This window comes from Anser cygnoides, chromosome 5 (genome assembly GCF_040182565.1).
Source record: "Anser cygnoides isolate HZ-2024a breed goose chromosome 5, Taihu_goose_T2T_genome, whole genome shotgun sequence".
NCBI classification, from domain to species: Eukaryota; Metazoa; Chordata; class Aves; order Anseriformes; family Anatidae; genus Anser; species Anser cygnoides.
The window spans coordinates 35,390,821-35,411,428 of record NC_089877.1 but is presented as its reverse complement, the minus strand read 5'-3'; the positions used below and the strand labels follow the sequence as shown (position 1 = coordinate 35,411,428).

General features: G+C 46.3%; 3 protein-coding genes across 7 annotated transcripts; 2 read left to right on the top strand and 1 right to left on the bottom strand.

Moving 5' to 3' along the window:
* Window positions 1-4,791: 4,791 nt before the first annotated feature.
* On the bottom strand, window positions 4,792-11,271 carry CCDC32 (coiled-coil domain containing 32). 5 transcript variants are annotated; one of them, XM_066997853.1, is made up of 4 exons: window positions 11,106-11,271; window positions 10,013-10,262; window positions 7,616-7,772; window positions 4,792-6,130 (listed from the first exon to the last, which is right to left on the bottom strand). In XM_066997853.1, the coding sequence occupies exons 2-4, from the start codon at window positions 10,251-10,253 to the stop codon at window positions 5,995-5,997; spliced, it is 534 nt and encodes a 177-aa protein (XP_066853954.1). In that variant the 5' UTR covers window positions 10,254-10,262; window positions 11,106-11,271; the 3' UTR covers window positions 4,792-5,994. The 5 variants fall into 5 exon arrangements, with proteins under 5 accessions (XP_066853954.1, XP_013053844.1, XP_013053845.1 ...); XM_013198390.3 differs by lacking the exon at window positions 11,106-11,271 and adding an exon at window positions 10,614-10,713; XM_013198391.2 differs by lacking the exon at window positions 11,106-11,271 and adding an exon at window positions 10,589-10,644.
* Window positions 11,265-16,498, top strand: LOC106047072 (protein-L-isoaspartate(D-aspartate) O-methyltransferase-like). Its single transcript, XM_013198387.3, has 8 exons — window positions 11,265-11,390; window positions 12,254-12,358; window positions 12,929-12,960; window positions 13,455-13,559; window positions 14,512-14,632; window positions 15,330-15,415; window positions 15,634-15,803; window positions 16,122-16,498. Exons 1-8 carry the CDS (start codon window positions 11,276-11,278, stop codon window positions 16,132-16,134), a joined length of 747 nt encoding a protein of 248 aa, XP_013053841.1. The 5' UTR covers window positions 11,265-11,275; the 3' UTR covers window positions 16,135-16,498.
* A 320-nt stretch (window positions 16,499-16,818) lies between these two features.
* On the top strand, window positions 16,819-19,715 carry RPUSD2 (RNA pseudouridine synthase domain containing 2). The gene is made up of 3 exons (XM_013198316.3): window positions 16,819-17,289; window positions 17,428-17,724; window positions 18,505-19,715. Exons 1-3 carry the CDS (start codon window positions 16,912-16,914, stop codon window positions 19,294-19,296), a joined length of 1,467 nt encoding a protein of 488 aa, XP_013053770.3. The 5' UTR covers window positions 16,819-16,911; the 3' UTR covers window positions 19,297-19,715.
* The last annotated feature ends 893 nt before the right edge of the window (window positions 19,716-20,608 follow it).

Below are 20,608 nucleotides of genomic sequence, written 5' to 3'. Positions count from 1 at the left end.
TGGCTTCAGGAGCGAATTTGGGTTGGTCCTCCACTTGGAGGACTTGGCAAATCTGAGTGGCTTGGTGATTTACCTTGGGAATGGCAGGAGGAGATGGCTAGGGGGATTTGTGTTTGTGCTTTGGGGGAGGGCAGGAGTTAAACTCTAGTTTCAGCTGGACCGTGAAGGGCTTCATCTCAGAGCATCCCAAATTGGACAAAAACAAAGCTGAAAACATTGGGAAGTGCAGGGGAAAAAAGCTGCAAAAAAGCCCACGCAGCTGAGTTCACAGCGGGTGTCCGGCACTTCCAATCACTTACTGCAGGACAGGGGATTGTGAAAAGCATGAACCTCCATAAGGAGCTGATGTGGGCTTTTATATTTGTTCTGCACATCCCTGCAGCCCTGTCCCTGGCTGGGTGAGCACGCAAAGGCTCAGGAGAAGGAGCACACACAGGCTGTGCCACCTCTTTGCTCTACTGACACTGAGCAAGGGCAATGAGCACCCAGAAATCATCCTGGCTTTGCAGGTTTTGTTCTGGAAGGGGGGAAAAAAAGGAAGGAAAACCAAATTTTTGTTTCTCTTCAAAGTCAGAAGTGCCAATCCCTGCATGCCCCACGGTAAGGGAGCATAGCGTAGCAGGGCTGTTTGTTATTTAACCCGCTGGGGATCTGGGTGCCAGCCCCAAAGCAGGTCGCTTCCCAGCAGCTCCCTCGTCTTCAGAAGTCTCTGATTCCCTATGAAATATCTCTTCATCTCAGTGGCTTACTGAAGTGAGGAAAAATTAAAAATAATAATCCTTATCGGATGGAAATGTCTGGTTGGTAACATGAATGGAAATTCTCAGAGCGGTCGTAGAAGACGCTCAGCAAAATGATGACTTCTGGCAGGAGAAGGCTGTTAATTTGTCTCGATCTGATGAATGTGGGTCGGTGTTATTAAAACTGGCTGAGAGCTGACTTTAAAGGAACACTCATCTCCACCACGTAACCAGCAGGAAGAAAATAATCTTCACTTCCATGTCGCAGTCTGGCCAAGAGCTGCCGTTAATTTTAAACAGCAGAACAATCTGATAAGGAAAGCAGAAGGCTCTTAAAAGATCATTTTAGATGAGAGATGTGGCTTGAAAATGACAGCAAAATAATAAATTGTTGCTGGCTGGGCTGGAGCTTGCCCACCTCAGGCCAGCCGAGGCTTCACCCCAGTCTGGGCAGCTAAGCATTTCCCCCTGCATGGCCTCGTCCTGGAAAAGTCTTTTTCTGACCAAATCCTCCTCATTTCTAAGGAGCTAGAGGAGGTATCGCTTATCCCAGAGCTTGTATTGCCCCACGCCAGGGTTTTTTTGGCTCTGAGTGGGTACAGGAGGCCAGACGGGTGGACTCAAAGACTATTTCAAAAGCTCTGTCCTACCCTGCTGTCTGGCGATGGTTCTTGAAGCACCAGTGCTTGAGGCACCTGCAATGACATCCTGGTGCCCATCCTACCCCGCGTGGGTGATGATCAGGAACCTGAGTTGGTGGTTTTCAACCCAATTTTAAATGCTGGGGTCATCTTTTAGGAATAGCCACGGGTTGCAGGAGCTGGAGGTGCTCAGCATCTCCCCAGAGGGACCACACAAAGCCACTTTGGGGAACGTCCACCTCAGCCACCTGTCTACAAAGCGGCAGTCACAGCATGGTCCTTCCTCCCGGGGCAGGCTGCAAGCTCTCTCAGCTCGAAATCCTAGACAGCCCGTCAATTACAGAGGAGCAGCATATTCTTAGCATCATTACACGGCGCTGCCAGCTCATGCTCTGGATTGATTTCCTCTGTTTAAGCACACTGTGAGCTACTTCTTTTCCCCGTATTGGTGGGTGGGAGTTCTAGGGAAGAGCAGCCACAGGAGGATCAGGCTGCCACCAGCTTCCCACCCCCGTTTTCTTGAGGATGCTGGTGAACCCTGGCCTTAGTGATATGCTGAATTTGTGCGTGGGCTTGTGCTCAATAGGTGTGTGTGTAACAAATGTTTACAGCAGATTATATTCCACAGAGATGCTAATCAGCCTCAGCCATCGCCTTTTTTATTTTATTATTTTTTTTGTCACGCACTGTGTTAGGTGCTGCTTTTGACAAAAAGATGCTTTAAGAAACTTGTTTTCAGCCTCGTTCCTTCTTGCATGCTGCCCAATGTGCTCCTTTAGCCTGTCTGTTGTTTTGGTCACTGATATTAAACAGAAATGGCTCTCGCCCTGCTCTGACAAAGCTGCAGTCATATTGTCTTAGATTCCCCTTTTTTTTTTTTTTAACTTTATTCTGCCCCATCTTGAGAACAAATTACTGGCAGCCGGATGATGGTGATGTGTTACAATGCTGGTGTGATCCATACCCCTGGGAGGCTTAAGGGGGTAGGGAGAGGCTGTTTCATGCTGAGATAAGGGAGAATTGTCAAAAGGCACAGAGCCGGGGAGCTAACACTTCACTTGTGATTACTGGTTTCTCACATCCTAAAAAATCACCCTCCTTATTTGATAGTACCTCTCTGCTGGTAAGTCACAGCCTGAACACACTGCTTTCAGACAGTGCTACTGTGGACCTGCCCATGCCTACTGATGGTTTGTTTTTCTCCATTGCTGTGCTGTTATCAGCAGCTCGTCTTTTGTTGTTGTTACTTAGATTGGCACATCTCCCAGCATGTAAATTATTGCCACTGGTAGGAAGGCTGGTGTTGCTGTATAAGCCAAAAATAAAAAAATCCCTAGTGGAAATGTTGTTTATATCAGCAAGGTTTTTTTTGATTGGGAGCTAAACAACTTTCTTTTCCTACAATAACCCATAACAGCTTAACGTAACGCCCTTTCTAGTTAAACCACGTGTAGCATCACCCATGTGCAACAGTACCTGCACACATCATGACTCTGCCACTTAGTCTCAGTTTAAGCTCCTTTATTTTTTTTAAAAAAAAAGTCTTAAAATATGAGTTCCTGTTACTCTTATGATAATTTTAGGTATAGACCAAGCCCAAGTCTGATTTCCTGTAGCTCGGTGTGTCCAAAGGGTGGACCACATGAAAGCTCTCAGTGAGTTCGTCCAAATACCTGTAACGTGGTGCCTTCAGTGGCTGTTTTATCTCCCCTTGAGCAACACAGGATTATGCTACTTGAGTGTAGTATTTCTATGTAAAAGTATAGGTAGTTTAAAACTAGATACTTTGTGTACTTGGAGCATTTTTAAAGCCTTTTTGCTCTTAAGCTGATAGATGGGTTCTTTTAGCCCTGCTGTTTACACACCAATTGAGTTAGACCGAGTCAGACAGCCTTTGGAGCAAGCTGCCAGTTGCTGGGGCTGGACCTATCGCTTGATCGGGATGCAGTCTCCAATTAAATGCCAATCTCTAAGCAGTTAGGTTTTGGCAGGTCTAATTCTCTCCTGAAAGGGTGATGCTGCAGCGCTTCAGGACCTAATTTACTGTCTTGTGCTGACATTACCAATCAAGAGCCACAAATGGAAAACCAGTGTTTCTTCCTGACCCGTGTCCAGCATCACAACGCAGCAAAAACACCACAGAGTCCTGCACTCATTTGGCTTTCTTGACCGTGCCAAAGCCGGTAGGTGGAGCTGGTATTACACTGCTGGAAGCCAACGAACCCTTTGACAGCACAGTTGGTGCTGCTCAGGGAGGGAGCTGACAGAGGCGCATGCCTCACGGACAAAGGTCTCTTCAGTTATCACTGAAACAACCAGCACTAGTTCTCGTCTCCTCCTCCATCACAAGGCGTTTGTTTGACTTTCTGGCATCCATTCTGCTTGATGCTGATTTATTCTGAGTTTGTTTTGTTTGTTTTACTTAAGTCCCTGGATCTGATTAAAGTTTTCAGGACCTGTTCTCAGTTTGGGGGCAACAGGCCTTACTCCAGGCCGTCCTGGAAGAGCATGCTTTACAAATACAAAGGGTTGGAAATAGCTGCTCTTCCCTTCTACATTCAAGCAGATTCTGCTGTGCAAAATGCCACTCAGAGTAGCTGGTATTTTGGACAAATTGAGGCAGATGGCCTTTCCATTCCTCATTCTTTTGTATGTGAAGAACAGATAAATGTAACTAAGCAGCAAAGGACCTATGTATGTCTTGCTGGAGTATCAATGCAAATCTGAAGTGCTCAGCTAATTCTGTGTTTGGACAATTCTTCCCCAAGCCCTTTCTGTGAGCTTCTGAGCTACTTTTAAATAAAATGTTGAGTACTGCTTTCTCTTAGTTCCTCTAAATGAAGAGCTAGATTATGGGGATCTGAGACTTTAAACGTTTCGGTACAGTTATTTTGAATACATTTCTTGCTCAGATAGCTTTAATGGGAGTAGACAAGATGATATAAAGCATCTTCACAGTCACTGTTAATCACAAGAAGGAAGGGTATTGACTGTAAAATAGCCTGGGAACAGAAAAAGAAACTGCATTTTTCTCTTTGTACATACCATTTCTGATAAATACTCAAAAGCATCTTCATTACAGTTTGACAGCACAGGTGAGAGAGAGTATTTACAGCACATTATCTGACTGTACAGCATAGCAGACTTATTTTTAGAGATAAATTAATAGGGACACTTAAAAGATGACAAAGAGACCCTCTTCAACACTGCCAAAGCTTTGTAAGCCCTGTATCATTGACATTCAGGTGATTCACCATATTTCTCAAACCTCTGTGTTTGCTCTAATGGAGAGCTCTGAGTGTGACTTCTTTAGTAAATGGTGAGGCTGGGGTGGGTGGTTACACAGGTAAGGCTGATTGCGTGGGCAAACACCAAGTCACCACACTGAAGAAGCAGCAACATTCAGGGGATGAAACAATAGCACCATTTATAATTGTACAGAGACAGGAAACAATGAAGGCGGTATCAAGGAGCTCTTTTTAAAAATGTATTTTCATAGAGATACATAATGAACAGTCTAGTGTGCATAAGCTGCTAGAACTACCCCTGCAATTTCTGTCTAAAGAGCTTTATTTGATAGAAGATGTACACTGCTTCCCTCTATCGACCTTTAGTGTCAATGCTAAGACAGAAAGCACAGCTCACAGAAGCATTAGTCTTATACAAGTACACAATTGCTGATTCTTTGACTAATAATGGGAAACAACCCTCTGTAGAATGAAACAGGATGAAGAAAAAATACATATATACTGGAATATATTTAAAGTCAAATAATTCTGTGCTAGTCTGTGATGAAAACAAGCTATTTGTAGCCTCCTTGGTCATCACACTTGTTTTCCTGATGTAGGATCTCATCTGACCCTCTCCTGGAGGGACTGAAGGAGATGAGAGAAACAGATACATGACCAATAATAAAAATACTCCTCCAGCCCATTCTGTATCAGAGTTTGGATGGCCAATAAAGTGGGATATTCTAGGAGGGGACACTACAAGGACAGGAATATTAAGTAGTCTCCTGTTGCTACAATCTCAATATTATCATCAATTTATCGATTGCAGTGACAGTTTCCTTTAGGACTCCAAGTTCGAGTAGGCGAACAGTATCTGTTCTCCTCCAGGCACAGCTCAGAGCCAGTCCAAACATAAACAGTGAAGTTCGATAGAAAACACAGTGGACTTTGCAGGAAAAGAATACCCAATTTAGTGATAAAAGAGGTATAAGACAGGAAAAAAACCTGATTCAGTGGTTTATCTGTTCTATTCTAGACCATTATGCTTTCTGATGCTTCTGAACAACTGCTCTTTCTTTTGTTCAGAGTGCCTGCTGATGAGTTACAGACAATTCACATTCATATTGGAATGATTAGGTTGCTACAGGTTGGGACTAGATCGAAGTAGGATTTCAGTTCAATGTATGCTGTTTCACTCTTACCCACAACAAATGCCAGTCAATATCTCTGGAGGTCCAGAGCAGTTTTGTTGTTGTTTTTTTTTCTTTCTTTTGTTTTTTAAATGATTGACAATTGGCGCTTATGCCTCCCTCCCGCATTTGGGTTATTACTGTTGCTGCACACAGCTTCGTTGGGGTTTGGACGAGAGGCATGGCGTGTATCTCACTGCTCAGCAGCTGGAGGTTCTTCAGTCTCCTGCTTCTCTGGCTGCGATTCTGGAGGGATGAGGTACTGTACTTCTTCAGTATTGATTGCCACTTTATCAGGTTGTAGCCAGCGCTTTAGATGCTCTAGAGTGCTGAGGGAAAGCAAAGACAGAGTGAAACATAAGATAGCGGTTTCACAGGAAGGTACAAAAAGATCTGTTAGCCACACTAATACCAGAAAGGGGAGGAGAGGTTGCAAAAAGTATGTCCACATCCTAGTATGCTAATGATATGGATACTATAGATGTACATAAATACACACTCACTCATAGTCTATCTCAAAATAGCTGGTCTGACTGGAAAAGTTCTACCCCATCTTGTTTAAATACTGACTAAAGTTTATTTTAATTCTGAAATGTGTATCTATACGCTCATCCTCCAGGAAGTGTGATACACGCCATTCAGTCCTTGCACTGAAAAATTAACTTGTTCTTGCTCTTTTACAAGAGCAAAGTTTTGCTTGGTAGTGTCCGTGAGATGATTTGCATGCTTAAAAGTTAAGGCTTGTTTAATTACATTGCTGGGTGAGAACCAAGTAGTCTGGTACCATTCAGGGTGACCTCTATCTAACTTCATTCAGTCAAATTCTGGTGAGGAAAATATTTTCATGGATAACATCCTCAGCCTTTAAAAACAAAGTGGGAAGAACATCTATGCCTACAGCAACTTGTTTTTTAAATATATCACATTCAAGTTAACTGGTCAAAGAATCTAAAACCTACATATAAACGTGGATTATTTGTCATACTTGAACTCCAAAACTAGCTAAAGTAGATTTTCTTCAAGGGAGAAAGATAATCTTCTTTTCAGTTAGAAGCAATCGTGAAAAATGTCAGCTCAGAAAATAGAAATATGGAGAGCATTATAAGTGATTGGGAATGTGAGATTACTAAAGAAAAAGACTCTCATCTTAATTCATATATCATCTGTAAAAGGGTAACGGGTGAGAGAGCAGAAGCATTGTAAGGGAGGCACTGAACTGAGAGCCACTCAGGAAATCTAATCTCAGGACTGGTACCAACCCCAGAAAAGAACTTCAAATCCCACTTGTCTCTGAAGCAGTACTTAACTGGGCCCTGACAAAGACACAGGGAATGGTCTGTACTTAGCTGTTAAAAGTCAAGCCTTAAAAAAAGTAATTTGAGATGTATTAGACATTCCCTCCCTACCCAAAATGTGACAAGGGTAGTTGTCAAATAGGTTTCTGTTCTTTCCACTCTAGATCACCCCAGTCCAAGGGATGCAAAATCAGTGAACAGCTTTGAAAGTTCAACCCACCCGTGCCCTCTGTGTTTCCCTCTAGCATGATACAAATCTGCTTGGTGGGGGACCAGATGATTTCCAGAGGTCCCCTCCAACCTCAATCATTCTGTGATTCTGTGAAATGGTCATTATCAAAGTTGTTTAGAAAGCTTGGGAGTCTTGACAAGCTGCAGTGAGACCTTTTCTGTCATAATGCCCTCTCACAAGTCCTGACAAACCCTTACTTTACATTTTAAGAAATAAAGTCTAATCTATTTGCCAACATAGATGATTATGCCTTAAGTGGTAGTCCATCTCTTTGACCTGCTTATTACCTCTCATCAGATTCATGTCCCTCTACATAAAATTCAGACTCAAACTTCTCCTGTAGGAACCTGTCCCAGCATTCTTTCTTAGCTTGGGAAAGGGTACGCAGCATGTCCTTGGAAGTCACCTCTTGAGACAAACCTTTTATTCTCATTAGTCTTCTCTCTGAAGAGACAAAAGAGGGGTCTCTATTATAATTTTCTCAAGGGAAGGAAAAAAGAAGTGTCTACACTTTGATATTAAAAAGCTTAAATTAACATTTCAAGACTTAATATTTTAAAAAGTAACTTTTTCTTGCATTTGAAGTCTGCATGACAGTATTTCATTTATGTATGTGTTTGTAATTTGGAGTGACGTTTCAGAAGGAAATAAGGTGTGTATGCAATCAGTCACCTCTGCCCATTTTTGTGTTTTAATAACTTTTGCACTTTTCAATTTCAATGAAACTTTCACGCAGAAGGCACAGATCTTGGAGGCATTAAGTGCCCACAATTTCCATGCAAATTGGCATGGAATATAAACCACACTAATTGTAGTGTGAAATTCAAATAATGCTCAAACTGAGACCGGGGAGGGCAGAATGCAGAGTGCAGCAGTATTATCAGTTGGATATCACAGAATAGAATGTAACATTGTGAGTTTTCTCAGTCACAGGCTACAACGAAAACCATGTTTTTACCAGATGCAGGGTAATCCAACTACACTACACAAAGCTGCAAGAAAGCAAATTTCATGGAGTTCCTCCAGTCACAAAATCCCTTTATAATGGATTCCTTCTTAAATTGGGTCAGGAATCAACTTGTGCTCACACTTTTTTTTTAATTGAAAAGTGTATGTTTGTTAGTTGAACTGCACTAGCTCAAAACATGGCGGCCCACTTGTTACTCTTTTTGAAGTTTATCTTATGTCACAGAACTGGGTTGTCACTGACAGTGTCTGGCCCGAACAATTCTTAAGACTTGAAATACCATATCTGCCCAAACGTACTGGCAGGCTGATCCTATGATGGCTCAAATATTAATCCTGGCCATGTACAAACCCAGGACAAGTTTATACTTCTGTTGACTTAGCTAGAAGACACAAGACAAACTTTGTGCTAGCTTTATGCTTTCATCCTGACTCTGAGAAAACAGATCCAGTTCCAATATGAAGTCTGCTTGTGAAAATTAATCCATTAGCATTTTCTGAGCAAATTGGAACTGCAGCAGCAATTAATACCAGAAGAGCAATTTGTGGCTTGTTGCTATGGCACCTTTGATCAGATACCAAGAGCTCTACTTAGTGTACTGTGAAACAACAGTCTGAAACAGTAACAAAGTCAAAATGGAGGCTCTGGCAGAAATATAAGCTTACAAAAAACACCTCTGCAACCCTGACCCCCTTCTTCTTGGTCTGTTCCTGCATGCAACCTCGTATGCAAGCCAACATGACTGTGTGGCTGCATTGCAAACCAGATTACAAACTGACCCAAATAAAAATAACTCCATAGAAAGGAAGGAAGGGGAAGAAGAGCCATAAAAAATATTTTAACACAACTGGAGAAAGAAGCAGTCCAACTGTTGGAGTGCAGGGGAACCTCAAAGGCTCCTCCTAAAAGGCACCAAGAGCATCCTTCCTGCAGCTGAATACTATTGTATAATGTGACCTCTGAAGGGAGCAGGGAATACTTAAAACTAGGTGGCTAATTTCCTGGCCTTGGAACTAAAGACTGCTCTTAGCAGTGCTAGGATGTTGGCTCCAATAATGGTAACTTTATCTTTCCCCATATCAAGTGTTTCTATCAGATTTTATACTGTTAACAATTACTACATGGTTTTATAGATTATGCAGGAATTAACTAATCGCATTGAGGCTAACTGCATAATCTGTCACTTTAAAATAGAGATTCGGGCAGGCTTTATTTGGGAAAGCATCAGAGCTTTCTTTCCTATATCTGCCCCCCTACCTCCCCAGCCAGAAAACAGGTCATAGAAATAAATGTCACTTTTTTCTTTCCATTCAGTTGTGTCTCCTGAGACTCTGTGAAATAATGAAACAAATGATGGTGACACAGAAACACAAAGGCACTACAGTCAGTTCAAAACACATTTCCCCTCAGTCAACTACAGTAGAACTACGTGCTGCCCAGAGAAAGAAACAGCAGTATCCCTATTCTATTTATTTTGCAGGAAAAGCATAAATTCTTAGGTTTATACTTGATAGAGAGTTTCTTCCAAGGGAATAGTTGAAGAAGCTACAGTTGTGCTTCTCATTTCCACTTGCATTAACCGAGTCAGACAATCTACTGAGTATGTGCAAGACATTTTTCCAACCAGAGGTGCGAGCACCATCGCCCCGGCCTCATAAACAGTGCCATAGTTATCCTCAGGTGTCTAAGCACAATCAACACCTTACCAGACACTCACCGAGGGATGCCAAATATACCTCTGAATCATTCAGTGGAGCCCAGGGCTTCAGGTTTGTTTGAGAAGAGCCTCCGGACACGTTGCTCTGGCTTGCCCCGTCGGCGTACGCATCCGTGAAGGAGTCTGTGAAAGCATCGCTGTCGTCCTGAAGCTCTGGACGGGGCAGACACGAGCAGATTTCAGCCCAGAGGTCTTCACTGGACCTGGCGACGGCGGCGTCAACGCTCTCGATCATCCTCATGGCGAGGAGCTGAGAAAAGGGGGAGAAAGGACGTGCGGTGAGCGTGACCTGGGACTTCCGCACCCTCTGCTCGAGCCACCTCAGGGGAGCCTCTAGGTGCTCTTAGGGCACCTTTAGGGGACTTTCCGCAGCACGGGGGTGACACGCTCCGGGGCTCACGGTTACAGCCGGGCCCTAAGGGACCCCTCACAGCAGCAGGCCGCGGGGCCCCGGCTGCTCGCCGGCCCGGACCCTGCAGGCCCCGCAATCCCCGGCCCCTGTCACGACCGCCCGCCCAGCTCGGCAGCCCTCCTCCGCCGGGCACAGCGGGGCCGCACCGCCCGACGCCCCCAAACCTGGCTCGGCCACCGCCGCTCGTACCGTCAACACAGCAAGCCGCGACGGCTTCAGACCGAGCATTGATTGACATGCAGATTTAACCAATCACCTCGCTCCTTTGGGTGGAGGGAGGGCGCCTATTAGCCCAGCCCTCAGAGGAGGCGGGAAAATGGGCAGGAGGTGGGAGGGAGAGTGACGCTGCTGCGGTGCCATCTTGGTAAAGGGCGGAAGGTTTCCTGAGCGGCGTAGGCGAGCGAGGCGCGACACCTGGCAACGGGCGGCTGGGGGACGGAGACCGGGACCGGGACAGGTATGGGGACAGGGCTGGGGACGGGGACGGGGACCTGGGTCGAGTATGGGGCTGGGGCCCGGGTCCGATAACCGATGTCCCCGTGACCCGCGGATGACGCCTTGTTGTTGGGTTTTGGAGGGCTGCGCAGGGTAATTTGCAATTTTAAGCGCAAAAAGCTGTTAATTATGTCACGGCTCTTCCCTTTAAACACAAAAAGCTGGTAAATATGGCACAGCACTTACCTATAACCAAGGTGTCGATGCACCAGTGCTGACGGCACCCTGCGTAGCGTGCTCCGCTGTCTTCGAGCAGCGCCTGGTATCGATTATTTTGTTTTTAACCCAAAAAAGGCTCGGGTTTGGGCGTGCCCATCGGAGATCCCGTCCCCTTTCCCCTGGCAGGTGTCCGTGGGATGAGCCACCTGCTGCCCTGCGCCACGCTGACACTCATGGGACTGCTCCTCGCCAGGACGATGGCCTGGACTTCCAGCGGAAAGACGCACCCCGAGCTGGTCAACAACCTCTACAGTGAGTAACGGGGCTGTGTCTGGTCCCCGCGGGTGCTTCGAGCTGCCCCTAGGAGCCTCTGGTGCTTCAGGGTTAAGGTGTTTGGTGTCCTGCAGCATACCCGTTGCGATGCCGGTCGTTCCGAAGCGGCAGAGTTAGAAGGCCGAAATTTCACAGCGTCGCAATCTGAACTTGTCCTAGTTATAATTGGAAACGAGAGGTTACGCCAGAAGTAGCAGGAAAGGCTATCCCCGCAGCCCGCCTGCCATTCCTCTCACGGGGTAAACGCGTGACGCCTTTTAAAACGCTGCACGGAGTGGCGTTGCTCTGAGCCGGCAGACGCTCAGCTTCTTGGCAGTGTTTCACCTCCACGGATGTGCCCTGGGATTGGAGTCACGCGTGGTGGTGCTGCCCTGCTCCGGGCAGCATCTGGAACACAAGTAAAAATAGCTTTGAATTTCCTCAGCTGCTAAAGCCACGCTGATTTTCCCTGCGGTGCAAAGGAAGGGTGAATGTTTCTATAGTTGTTAAATCTGAACCGGAGTCTCCACCTTCAGGAGTGAAAGTGTGACTTGTTTACTATATTTAACACTCCTAGGCATGCTGTAGTTATAGCTAACAATCCTCTGGGCTGATGGTGTGACCATACTGGGATTTCATCCAGTGCAGCAAAACCTGAAAAAGATGTACTTTCATCTGCAGGGTTTTCTCTGTGTTTCTCTTTTTTTTTTTTTTTTGTGTGTGTCAATTCTCAGATAGCTTAGTAAGGACTCTCCCAGTTCTGCTGCTAACTCCCAGAGCTGTATTGCCTCCTTCCAAATATCTTCTTGCTTCCATACTGAGGATTTAAGTCCTTTCTCTGTCTGTTTTCCTCCATCTCCCAGAAAAAGGAATAATTAAATCACAGCGGGTCTTCGATGTGTTACTGGCTACTGACAGAGGCCACTACATCAAATATTTCCCATACATGGATTCTCCTCAATCTATCGGTGAGTAACTCAAAGAATCACCATTTTTATGGTGTTTGTGTTGACTATGCTAGCCACAGTGACAGAGGGGCATGAGGTGCCTCAGCAGGTTGGAGTTCTTAATGCTGGACGCGCTATCACCAAAACAGTGGCTGAGTTTTTAGACAGGTCAGGTAGAGCAATCCTCATCCGTATTTCAGCTTGGGGGATCCAGAGGAAATATAGAACAATAGAACAATATAGATTTTCCACAGTCAAAACGTGCATTGGTCGTTCTGAGTTCAGCTTGTGGGAGGGAAACAAACACAGCCTGTGATAGCTGCAGAGCATTTTGATGAATGAGCTGGGGCTGGAGGTTGGAGCAGTTGGGAACTGAAGCACTAAAGCTACCTTGGTCTCATTATTAATCCTCCAGGAGGTGATTATAAGTCAGTGAAGTGCTTTAGCGAGGCAAAAGAAGAGTCTTCTTGTATTTTTAGGGAACGGGGAGGGAGATTAAAGAACTGTTCACGGTGGAGATTTTGATAATTAATTGGATCTTATCACCATCATTTCTTTATCACGTAACTCTTGTCACTGGCTTCCTTTTAGGATACAAGGCTACAATCAGTGCACCACATATGGTGAGATGAAACTTTCTTTTTTAACAGAAACGCAGGAAATTGTTTGTCTCCCCCATCCCTTGCCTTTTTAAATTTTACTTAAATACTAAATTTTACTTAAATACTGAGGTAGAAAGGTGAAACAGGTCCCGCGGACATGATTGCCGTGCCTGTTTCTTTAGATGCTGAAACTTTTTTTTTTTAGTTCATTTAAAAGCATGCTCAGGTAGAAATTCTGTGTAACTGGGGAGAACCATTAATATTGTCATAATAATAATCTTTTATGCATGATATTTTTATTCCTGCTCCTTCGCATATTGACTGGACCTCTTTGTAACTGCTGTTCTGCAAAAAGACGTTCCAGATCAAACACTACTCGCTCTGAACATGTCAGACAAAACACCCAGTGTGCTGTGTTTAAATCAGAGCACAAAGTGCTTGGAACAAGAAAAAGTTGGAGGAGGAGGAAAGTAAAATGGGATGTTTCACACTGTCTTGTACTTGTACCCGCACAGCATGCCCATGCACTGGAGTTGTTGAAGGATCAGCTTGTGGAAGGTGCAAAAGCACTGGACGTCGGATCCGGGAGCGGGTACCTTACAGCTTGCTTTGCCAGGATGGTAAGCTCACAGGATTCCAGGCCTAGTGAGCAAGGGGCACCAGAGCAGGTAGCTTGCCATAGCTGGCATGTGCTTTTTGGGAGGAGGGAAGAGGACCGAGGGAAGTGGTGAACTGTTCCCATACCATTTTGTAGTAAAAACAAACACGGTGATTTTTGAAGTGGATGTTGTATCTGCTGTCAGATCACTTCGTACCTTAACCCAGGTCAGATTGAGTGGGGTGTGTTAATCTGCTGTGCAAGTCTGTTGTAGGTTTTTAGTTTCTTCTTAAGTAGTCACAGTCTGTGACAGGACAAGGGAGAATGGGCTTAAGTTGTGCCAGGGGAGGTTTAGGTTGGATATTAGGAAGAACTTCTTTAACTGAAAGGATTGTGAGGCATTGGAATGGGCTGCCCAGGGAAGGGATTGAGTCACCATCCCTGGAGGTCTTTAAGCTCTACATCTAAACATCTTTTAGAGATATGGTTTAGTGGAGGACCTGTTAATGTTAGGTCAGAGGTTGGACTAGGTGATCTTGAAGGTCTCTCCCAACCTAGATGATTCTGTGAAATTCCTGAAGGCATTTTCTGTGAAGTGCTAGAAAGCTTGTCAAGTTACTCTTCTCAGGAAGTTGGTTAGTAAGGAACTGGCCCTGCCAAGGAAGCTGCTAATTGTACCAAGTAATTATTTATTTGGAAATGAAGGGTTGCTGGGAATCCCCATAGGCCATGTCTGTGTATCCCTTGAGTAGCTAACCTAACTGGAACTGCTCAGCCTTAAAACCAAAGTGGCACAGTATTTGCACCTCCTTGTTCAGACACTCTGCTCTGAAGTTTCTTCCTAGAAATTCTCCAGCCCCCACAGTACCTTGTCGTATAAAGTGCACCTCTGTACCTATAGGGTGTACAGAGTCTTTCTGCATCTCTGTGCATGCAGGAGGTAGATAGGTGTTTGTCTGCTCTTTCCTTTGTAGATGGGCCCAACAGGGAAAGCCGTGGGTGTAGAACACATTAAAGAGCTGGTGAACGAATCCATAAGAAATGTCCAAGAAGACGATCCGACTTTGCTCAGCTCTGGCCGTGTAAAACTTGTGGGTGAGCTCCCTGGGACCCTGATGTTTGACCCCTTCTGTGAGCACGCATTAGCTCTGGCTGTCTGCAGAGCTCTGCTTCTCAAAACAGTGGTTCCAAGCTGTGTTGATGCTTTCCACACTGTTGCTAGAAATCACAGGCTAACTAAGCACAGTGTAACACTGACTTGAACGCTACGGTGTACATAAGCAGCTTTTAATGCTGCAGGCAGCCGAGCACACACCTCACTTCTGAACGTGTAGTCCCTACCTTAATTCAGTAAGAGGTGTTCTTCAGAAGAGAGTGGTTGTACCACATCTGAGTTTTAGTTTATTTGAACGGGTCTGCACACACTTTGTGTATTATTATTTTGTTTTTCCTTTTTTTTTTTTTTTGTTAATTTGCATCAGCTCATTCTGTATCCAGAATCTCAAGACTGCACAAAGCTACTGTATTACATAAAGGCCCTCCTGGCTTTGGCTGTTCCATTTTCCAGCATGGTTCAATTCCAGAAATATCTCCCCATTCTTAAAATGTAAATGAATGCTACATTTCTAGCAGACAGGTCAGTGCTCTGACATGGGAATTCACGTTGCTATCACAGTCTTGATATAAAGTTTTCCTCCTCTAAATTTCAATTGAAAGAATATATGGAGAAATATTTTTGCATGGAATTGTTGTCTGAACAAGTCTTTTTTCTGCTTGCTTTTCCCTCCTGCAGTTGGAGATGGCAGGCAGGGATACCCTGAGGAGGCTCCTTACGATGCCATTCACGTCGGGGCAGCAGCACCAACAGTACCAAAGGAGGTAAGAGTGGTCGTGCGGGATGTCAGTTGCTGTTGGCTGCCTTCATCAGTAGCTGTGATAAAACTGATAGTTAGGGAACCACGGGAACCTTCCTTTTTTTTGTCTGTTTGCATGGAGCTGGGAAGCTTGTGTTTTTCAAGATGTCGTGACCTTCACAGCTTGGCTGACTTCTGTTGTCTCTTCTTGGCTCTGCTGATTCCGATCTCTCCGATTGCCAGCTGCTGAATGAACTGAAGCCGGGAGGTCGGCTGATACTGCCCGTGGGTCCTGAGGGTGCGAACCAAGTCCTGATGCAATACGACAAAACCAGCGACGGGGAGATCGTCGAAACCCAGCTGATGGGTGTGATCTACGTTCCTCTGACGGATAAGGAAAAGCAGTGGCCTCGGTAAACACTCGCAGCGTTTCTCCTCTCCACCCCGTGGGCTTGCTCTCCTTGTGTGCTGGCTTTGCTGACAGATCCCTGGATTCCTAGCAGCTGCTGTTTGTAAAGGACCGAAGGAAGAGGCTAACTAGTAGGCACATCAGGGGAGTAGGATGCGTTTTCTATTAGCTAGGGATCGCACACCGAGGACTCGAGCCATTTTTTTTGTTGTTGTTGTTTTTTGGAGCCTCTGCACATTCATAAACGCTGCAGCTGTGTCGATTCTGTCGCTGAGCCAAAGGCAAATGCGTGACAGTAACTGCTGGTTTTTCTTTGCCTCAGGGACGAATTCTGACAGCGGGATGGATATCTCTAAGGTCACCTCAGAAAGCTCACGGACGGGACTCGGACGGCCTGCATGGCTTTGCTTTTTGAGCGGGAGCTCTGGCAGTGGCTGTGCTCGCGAAGGCGAGCGCTGCTTCAACAGAGCTCGGGATGGAGAAAAGGCTGCGGCTCGGGCAGAGCCGGGTCTGGCCGCGGTGCTTTGGTCCGGCCGAGCCCAGCCCCAGGTGGTGGGTGACTCCTGCACAGAGAGCTGCAGGGGCAGGCGGGCTCACGCCTCCCCGCAGCCACCCCCTAACAGCGACCCTCTAACGCTTGGAGAAAAAACAAGGCGCCCGTACCGGCTCAGGGCACGGTGCTCTGACCGAGCTCATTTACGCGAGCGCGTTCTCTTCTTTCCTGCGTCAGCAACCCCGAGTTTTGGGGGTAAAAACGCCGGGAACTGGGGAGTTAGAAAACCGTGGTGGTGGCCCGGGGGAGCAGGGGGCGTGGCCTGGGGGCGAGGGGCGTGGCCTAGGACAGAGGGCGTGGCTAGTGGTGGGGCGTGAATGGGGTGGGGGCGTGGCTTGGTGGGTGGGGGCGTGGCTAAGTGGAAAGGGGTGTGGTTAAGGGGAGCGGAGGCGAGGTTAAGGGCTGAGGGGGCGTGGCCCGCGGCGGCGGCCGCCGCCGGCGATTGGCTGCGCGGCGTGGCGTCACTCGGCGCGCCGGCGCGCTGTGTGCGGCGTGGCTGCGGGTGGTGGCTTGGGGCTGGGGCCGGGGGCAGCGGCCGCTTCTCCTCCCTCGGCGCGGCATGGCGGAGCCGGGGCCCAGGAGCGGCGCTGGGGGGCAGGAGGAGGAGGAGGAGGCTGCCCCGGCCCCGAAGAAGCGCCGCGTGGCCGCCGGGGAGCGCTACGTGCCGCCGCCGCGGAAGCTGAAGGCGGGGGTGAGCTTCAGCGCGGCGCATTTCGCCGAGACCTCGTACTACTTCGAGGGGGGGCTGCGCAAGGTGCGGCCCTACTACTTCGACTTCCGCACCTACTGCAAGGGGCGCTGGGTCGGCCGCAGCCTCCTGCACGTCTTCAGCACCGAGTTCCGCGCCCAGCCCCTCGCCTTCTACCGCGCCGCCGCCCGCGCCGGCCGCCTGCGCCTCAACGAGGAGCCCGTGCGGGACCTGGACGTCGTGCTTAAGGTGGGCGCCTCTCCCTCCTTCTTTCCCTTCGTCCCTTAATCCCTTCTTGCCTCCCTTCATCCCTCCGAAGCTTCTCGGGTGCCTGGCCTGATGGTGTGCCTATGCAGAATGCACGCTAATTGTCAGCTTTTCTCGCAGAATAATGATTTTCTCCGAAACACGGTGCATCGCCACGAGCCGCCGGTTACTGCCCAACCTATCCAAATCCTGGCGGAGGACGATGAGGTGGTGGTCGTAGACAAACCGTCCTCCTTGCCGGTGCATCCCTGCGGGAGGTTTCGGCACAACACCATCATCTTCATCCTCGGCAAAGAGCACAACCTTAAGGAACTGCATACAATTCATCGACTCGATCGCATGACCTCAGGAGTGCTTATGTTTGCCAAGACGGTGGAGGTGTCCAAGAGGATCGACGAGCAGGTTCGGGAGAGACAGGTGAGAGCTAAGGGCTGCAGTAGTTTTGGGGGGTTCTTGTGCGGTATTTTCTTGAAACACGCTAAGGCAAAAAGTCAGTCAAACTTTTGGTCTAAACAAACCCAATTCTAAGGACAGCTTGCGTTCTTCTTCCTGTCCTTATTGTGCAAAGTGTGGAAGGCATCAAGAGAGAAAGATGGAGCAAAACCGTAAGCAATTTTGGTAGTATTGTGTTGAAGGGGGTTTCCATCCCTGTGGGATTGTGCAAACTGGCTGGTATTGTGCATGGAGTCTTGGAAAGGTTTGGGTTGGAAGGGACCTCTAAAGATCAGCTGGTCCGTCAGTTAGAGAGCAGTTTTATTTATCAGTATAAGCGTGTCAGTCATCTAATACTTTTTCCATTTTAAGCTTTAGAAGTTTCTCTCATTTTTTTTCCACTGGTTTTCAGTCCAAACAGAACTATAGCTGTAGGGTGCTAGCTTCCAGGATTTACTTCAAGGCAATGAGGGTCACAGCAAAAAGCACTGAGAGGCAACTCTTGAACTTGATATGGGGAAGACAGTTCAGGCCCTTATGTTCTTGAATTCTCAATTAGTTGGAAGCTAGAATGAGAGAAACTTGGTTAAAAAGCTGTTTTTTCTTTTCCTGTTCAGTTGTAATAAAACTTCAAGAGTAGATTAACTAAAATGAAAAATATGTATTTCATTGATGAGAGAGGGAGGGTAACTAGGATGAGACTGAATCATAATCAGACCTGAGACAGTTTTCTCTTCTGAGATTTTTTGTTCTTTCTGCCTGTAGCTGGAAAAAGAGTACGTGTGTCGTGTGGTGGGGGAGTTCCCAGAACACGAAGTGGTCTGCGAAGAGCCCATACTGGTTGTTTCATACAAGGTGGGGGTGTGCCGTGTGGACCCTAAAGGGAAATCCTGCAAAACCATCTTCCAAAGGCTCAGTTACAACGGTAAGACAAGCGTTGTCAAGTGTCTTCCGCGTACTGGCCGCACACACCAGATCCGGGTCCACTTGCAGTACCTGGGATATCCCATTGTCAATGACCCCATCTATAACATGGAAGCCTGGGGCCCTGAAAAGGGCAAAGGTGGCAAGATTGGTAAAACAGATGAAGAACTCCTTAAGGCGCTCGTGGAGGAGCATCGTTCCAAACAGAGCCTGGATGTCTTGGGGATTTCAGAAGAGGACTTGAACACCGATGCAGAAAATCAAGACTCTGGTAATTCAAAGGAGTGCACAGAATCTGTGCAGGCTGATCCTATAAATGAGAACTCCTGCCCTGCTGAGGGCACTAAGGATCCTGAGAGAAATGAAACACCAGCTTGTACACTGGACCCTGATACCAATCTGGAAACACTTGAAAAAACTACAGAACTAGGTTCATGTGAGAACAAGGGTGGGCAAACAGGAGGAAATTCTTCAGAAGAGAAGGACCCTTTATGCATGGAGTGTAAAATTACAAGGCGGGACCCATCTCCAAAGGAGCTGGTGATGTACCTACATGCCTTGCGCTATAAGGGCGCAGAGTTTGACTATTGCTCCAAGATGCCTGAATGGGCCATGGAGGACTGGGAGGAATGACAGAGGGCATGACATCTAAGGGCATTGTTCTAGTGTGGCCAGAGAAGTGTCTTGTAAAGACCTAAGGTTTCAGTGTGCTTGAGGTGAAGAAACTGCTGGTGACTTGAAATGGGGTGGGAAGGCCCCCATATTGTTGGGGCCGGCAAATTGCTGTGGCTGCTGACAGGCACTGTAAAAGGTGGGCAAGAACATGGGGGTTCAGTGCTAGAATTACATTGTCATTTAGTGAACACCTGGGCAACAAACACCTCAAATGTGTTACAGGTCTGCTGTCAATTACCTGCAGAGAAAATTTAGTGCATACACTTAATTTAAGAAAGCGATTTTTCTTTTGGCCTGCTATATAATGTTCTTGTACTGTACGGTGAGAGCTGGTGGAATATTGTTCAACATACTGGATGTCACATCATACAGGAAAACTATTTGTACTTTGATTTTATTGTCAGACTGATTTTAAAACCAAAACATTAACACTGAGAATGCCGTAAGGTAAAACCAGAGCACTGTGAAGCTGATTTCTTTACTGTTTGTCAGCAAGGTGGACTTTGCTTTGAAATTGCTCTTTTAGAATTCCTTCACATAATTACTTGATTTGGGATTAGTAACTCTAGGAATAGATCTGTGTGTTGAGCCTATTTCAGGAGGTACTAGTCCCAAGATTTTATCCGTATAAGACTTATAAGGAGACTTGATTTAGCAGAGTGTCTTGCTGTGTGCCCTGTGACACATCTTCTGCCTTCTCAAAAACGTCATCTTCTCTGAGAACCTATTGATTTCTAATCCTTATGCCTCAAATAAAAACATCTCCATACTTGAACAAAAACCCAAGGTAGAGACCAGTCTACCAACTTTCACTTTGTTTTTACCATGCCATGGTCAAATTGTTTCTGAATGGTGTGTATTTGTTTTTAATGTTGCTTCACATGTGCTTCAAGGTGACAATTGGCCTTAAAGAAAAAAAGACTGTTTTATAAGCAAACGAGAAGCTTTTCTTAATACAGTTTATAGTAATGTTTCCAGGATGATAAATATCACTATAGTTCTTATTTTCATTGATGTTTATATGGCCTCTGAGAGGTTTATTACAATCATTGTATTAGGTTCTTTTTTTTGTCTGTCTTAGGCAACCTCAGTGGTAATGACCAGCTGCAAGCAATCAAAACCTTTCCTGGGAAGAGCCACGTTATTTCAGGATCCTCTGCACCCACCTACATAGGATGCATGCATAGGGTTCAACACTTCTAAAATGTTATAGAAACCTTTTTTAAAGGTGAGAAAAGGAATCCAGGAGGCCTGATGCTATTCAGTAAGC

Coding starts and splice junctions, on each gene's coding strand:
- CCDC32 (XM_013198390.3), bottom strand. CDS start 10,652: ATGCTCGGTCTGAAGCCGTCGCGGCTTGCTGTGTTGACG. Junction 10,263..10,613: donor CGCGGCTTGCTGTGTTGACG/GTACGAGCGGCG, acceptor CCCTTTTCTCAG/CTCCTCGCCATGAGGATGAT. Junction 7,773..10,012: donor GGTATATTTGGCATCCCTCG/GTGAGTGTCTGG, acceptor TTGTCTCTTCAG/AGAGAAGACTAATGAGAATA.
- LOC106047072 (XM_013198387.3), top strand. CDS start 11,276: ATGAGCCACCTGCTGCCCTGCGCCACGCTGACACTCATGGGACTGCTC. Junction 14,633..15,329: donor TGGCCGTGTAAAACTTGTGG/GTGAGCTCCCTG, acceptor TCCCTCCTGCAG/TTGGAGATGGCAGGCAGGGA. Junction 15,416..15,633: donor CACCAACAGTACCAAAGGAG/GTAAGAGTGGTC, acceptor TCCGATTGCCAG/CTGCTGAATGAACTGAAGCC.
- RPUSD2 (XM_013198316.3), top strand. CDS start 16,912: ATGGCGGAGCCGGGGCCCAGGAGCGGCGCTGGGGGGCAGGAGGAGGAG. Junction 17,290..17,427: donor ACCTGGACGTCGTGCTTAAG/GTGGGCGCCTCT, acceptor CTTTTCTCGCAG/AATAATGATTTTCTCCGAAA. Junction 17,725..18,504: donor AGCAGGTTCGGGAGAGACAG/GTGAGAGCTAAG, acceptor TTCTGCCTGTAG/CTGGAAAAAGAGTACGTGTG.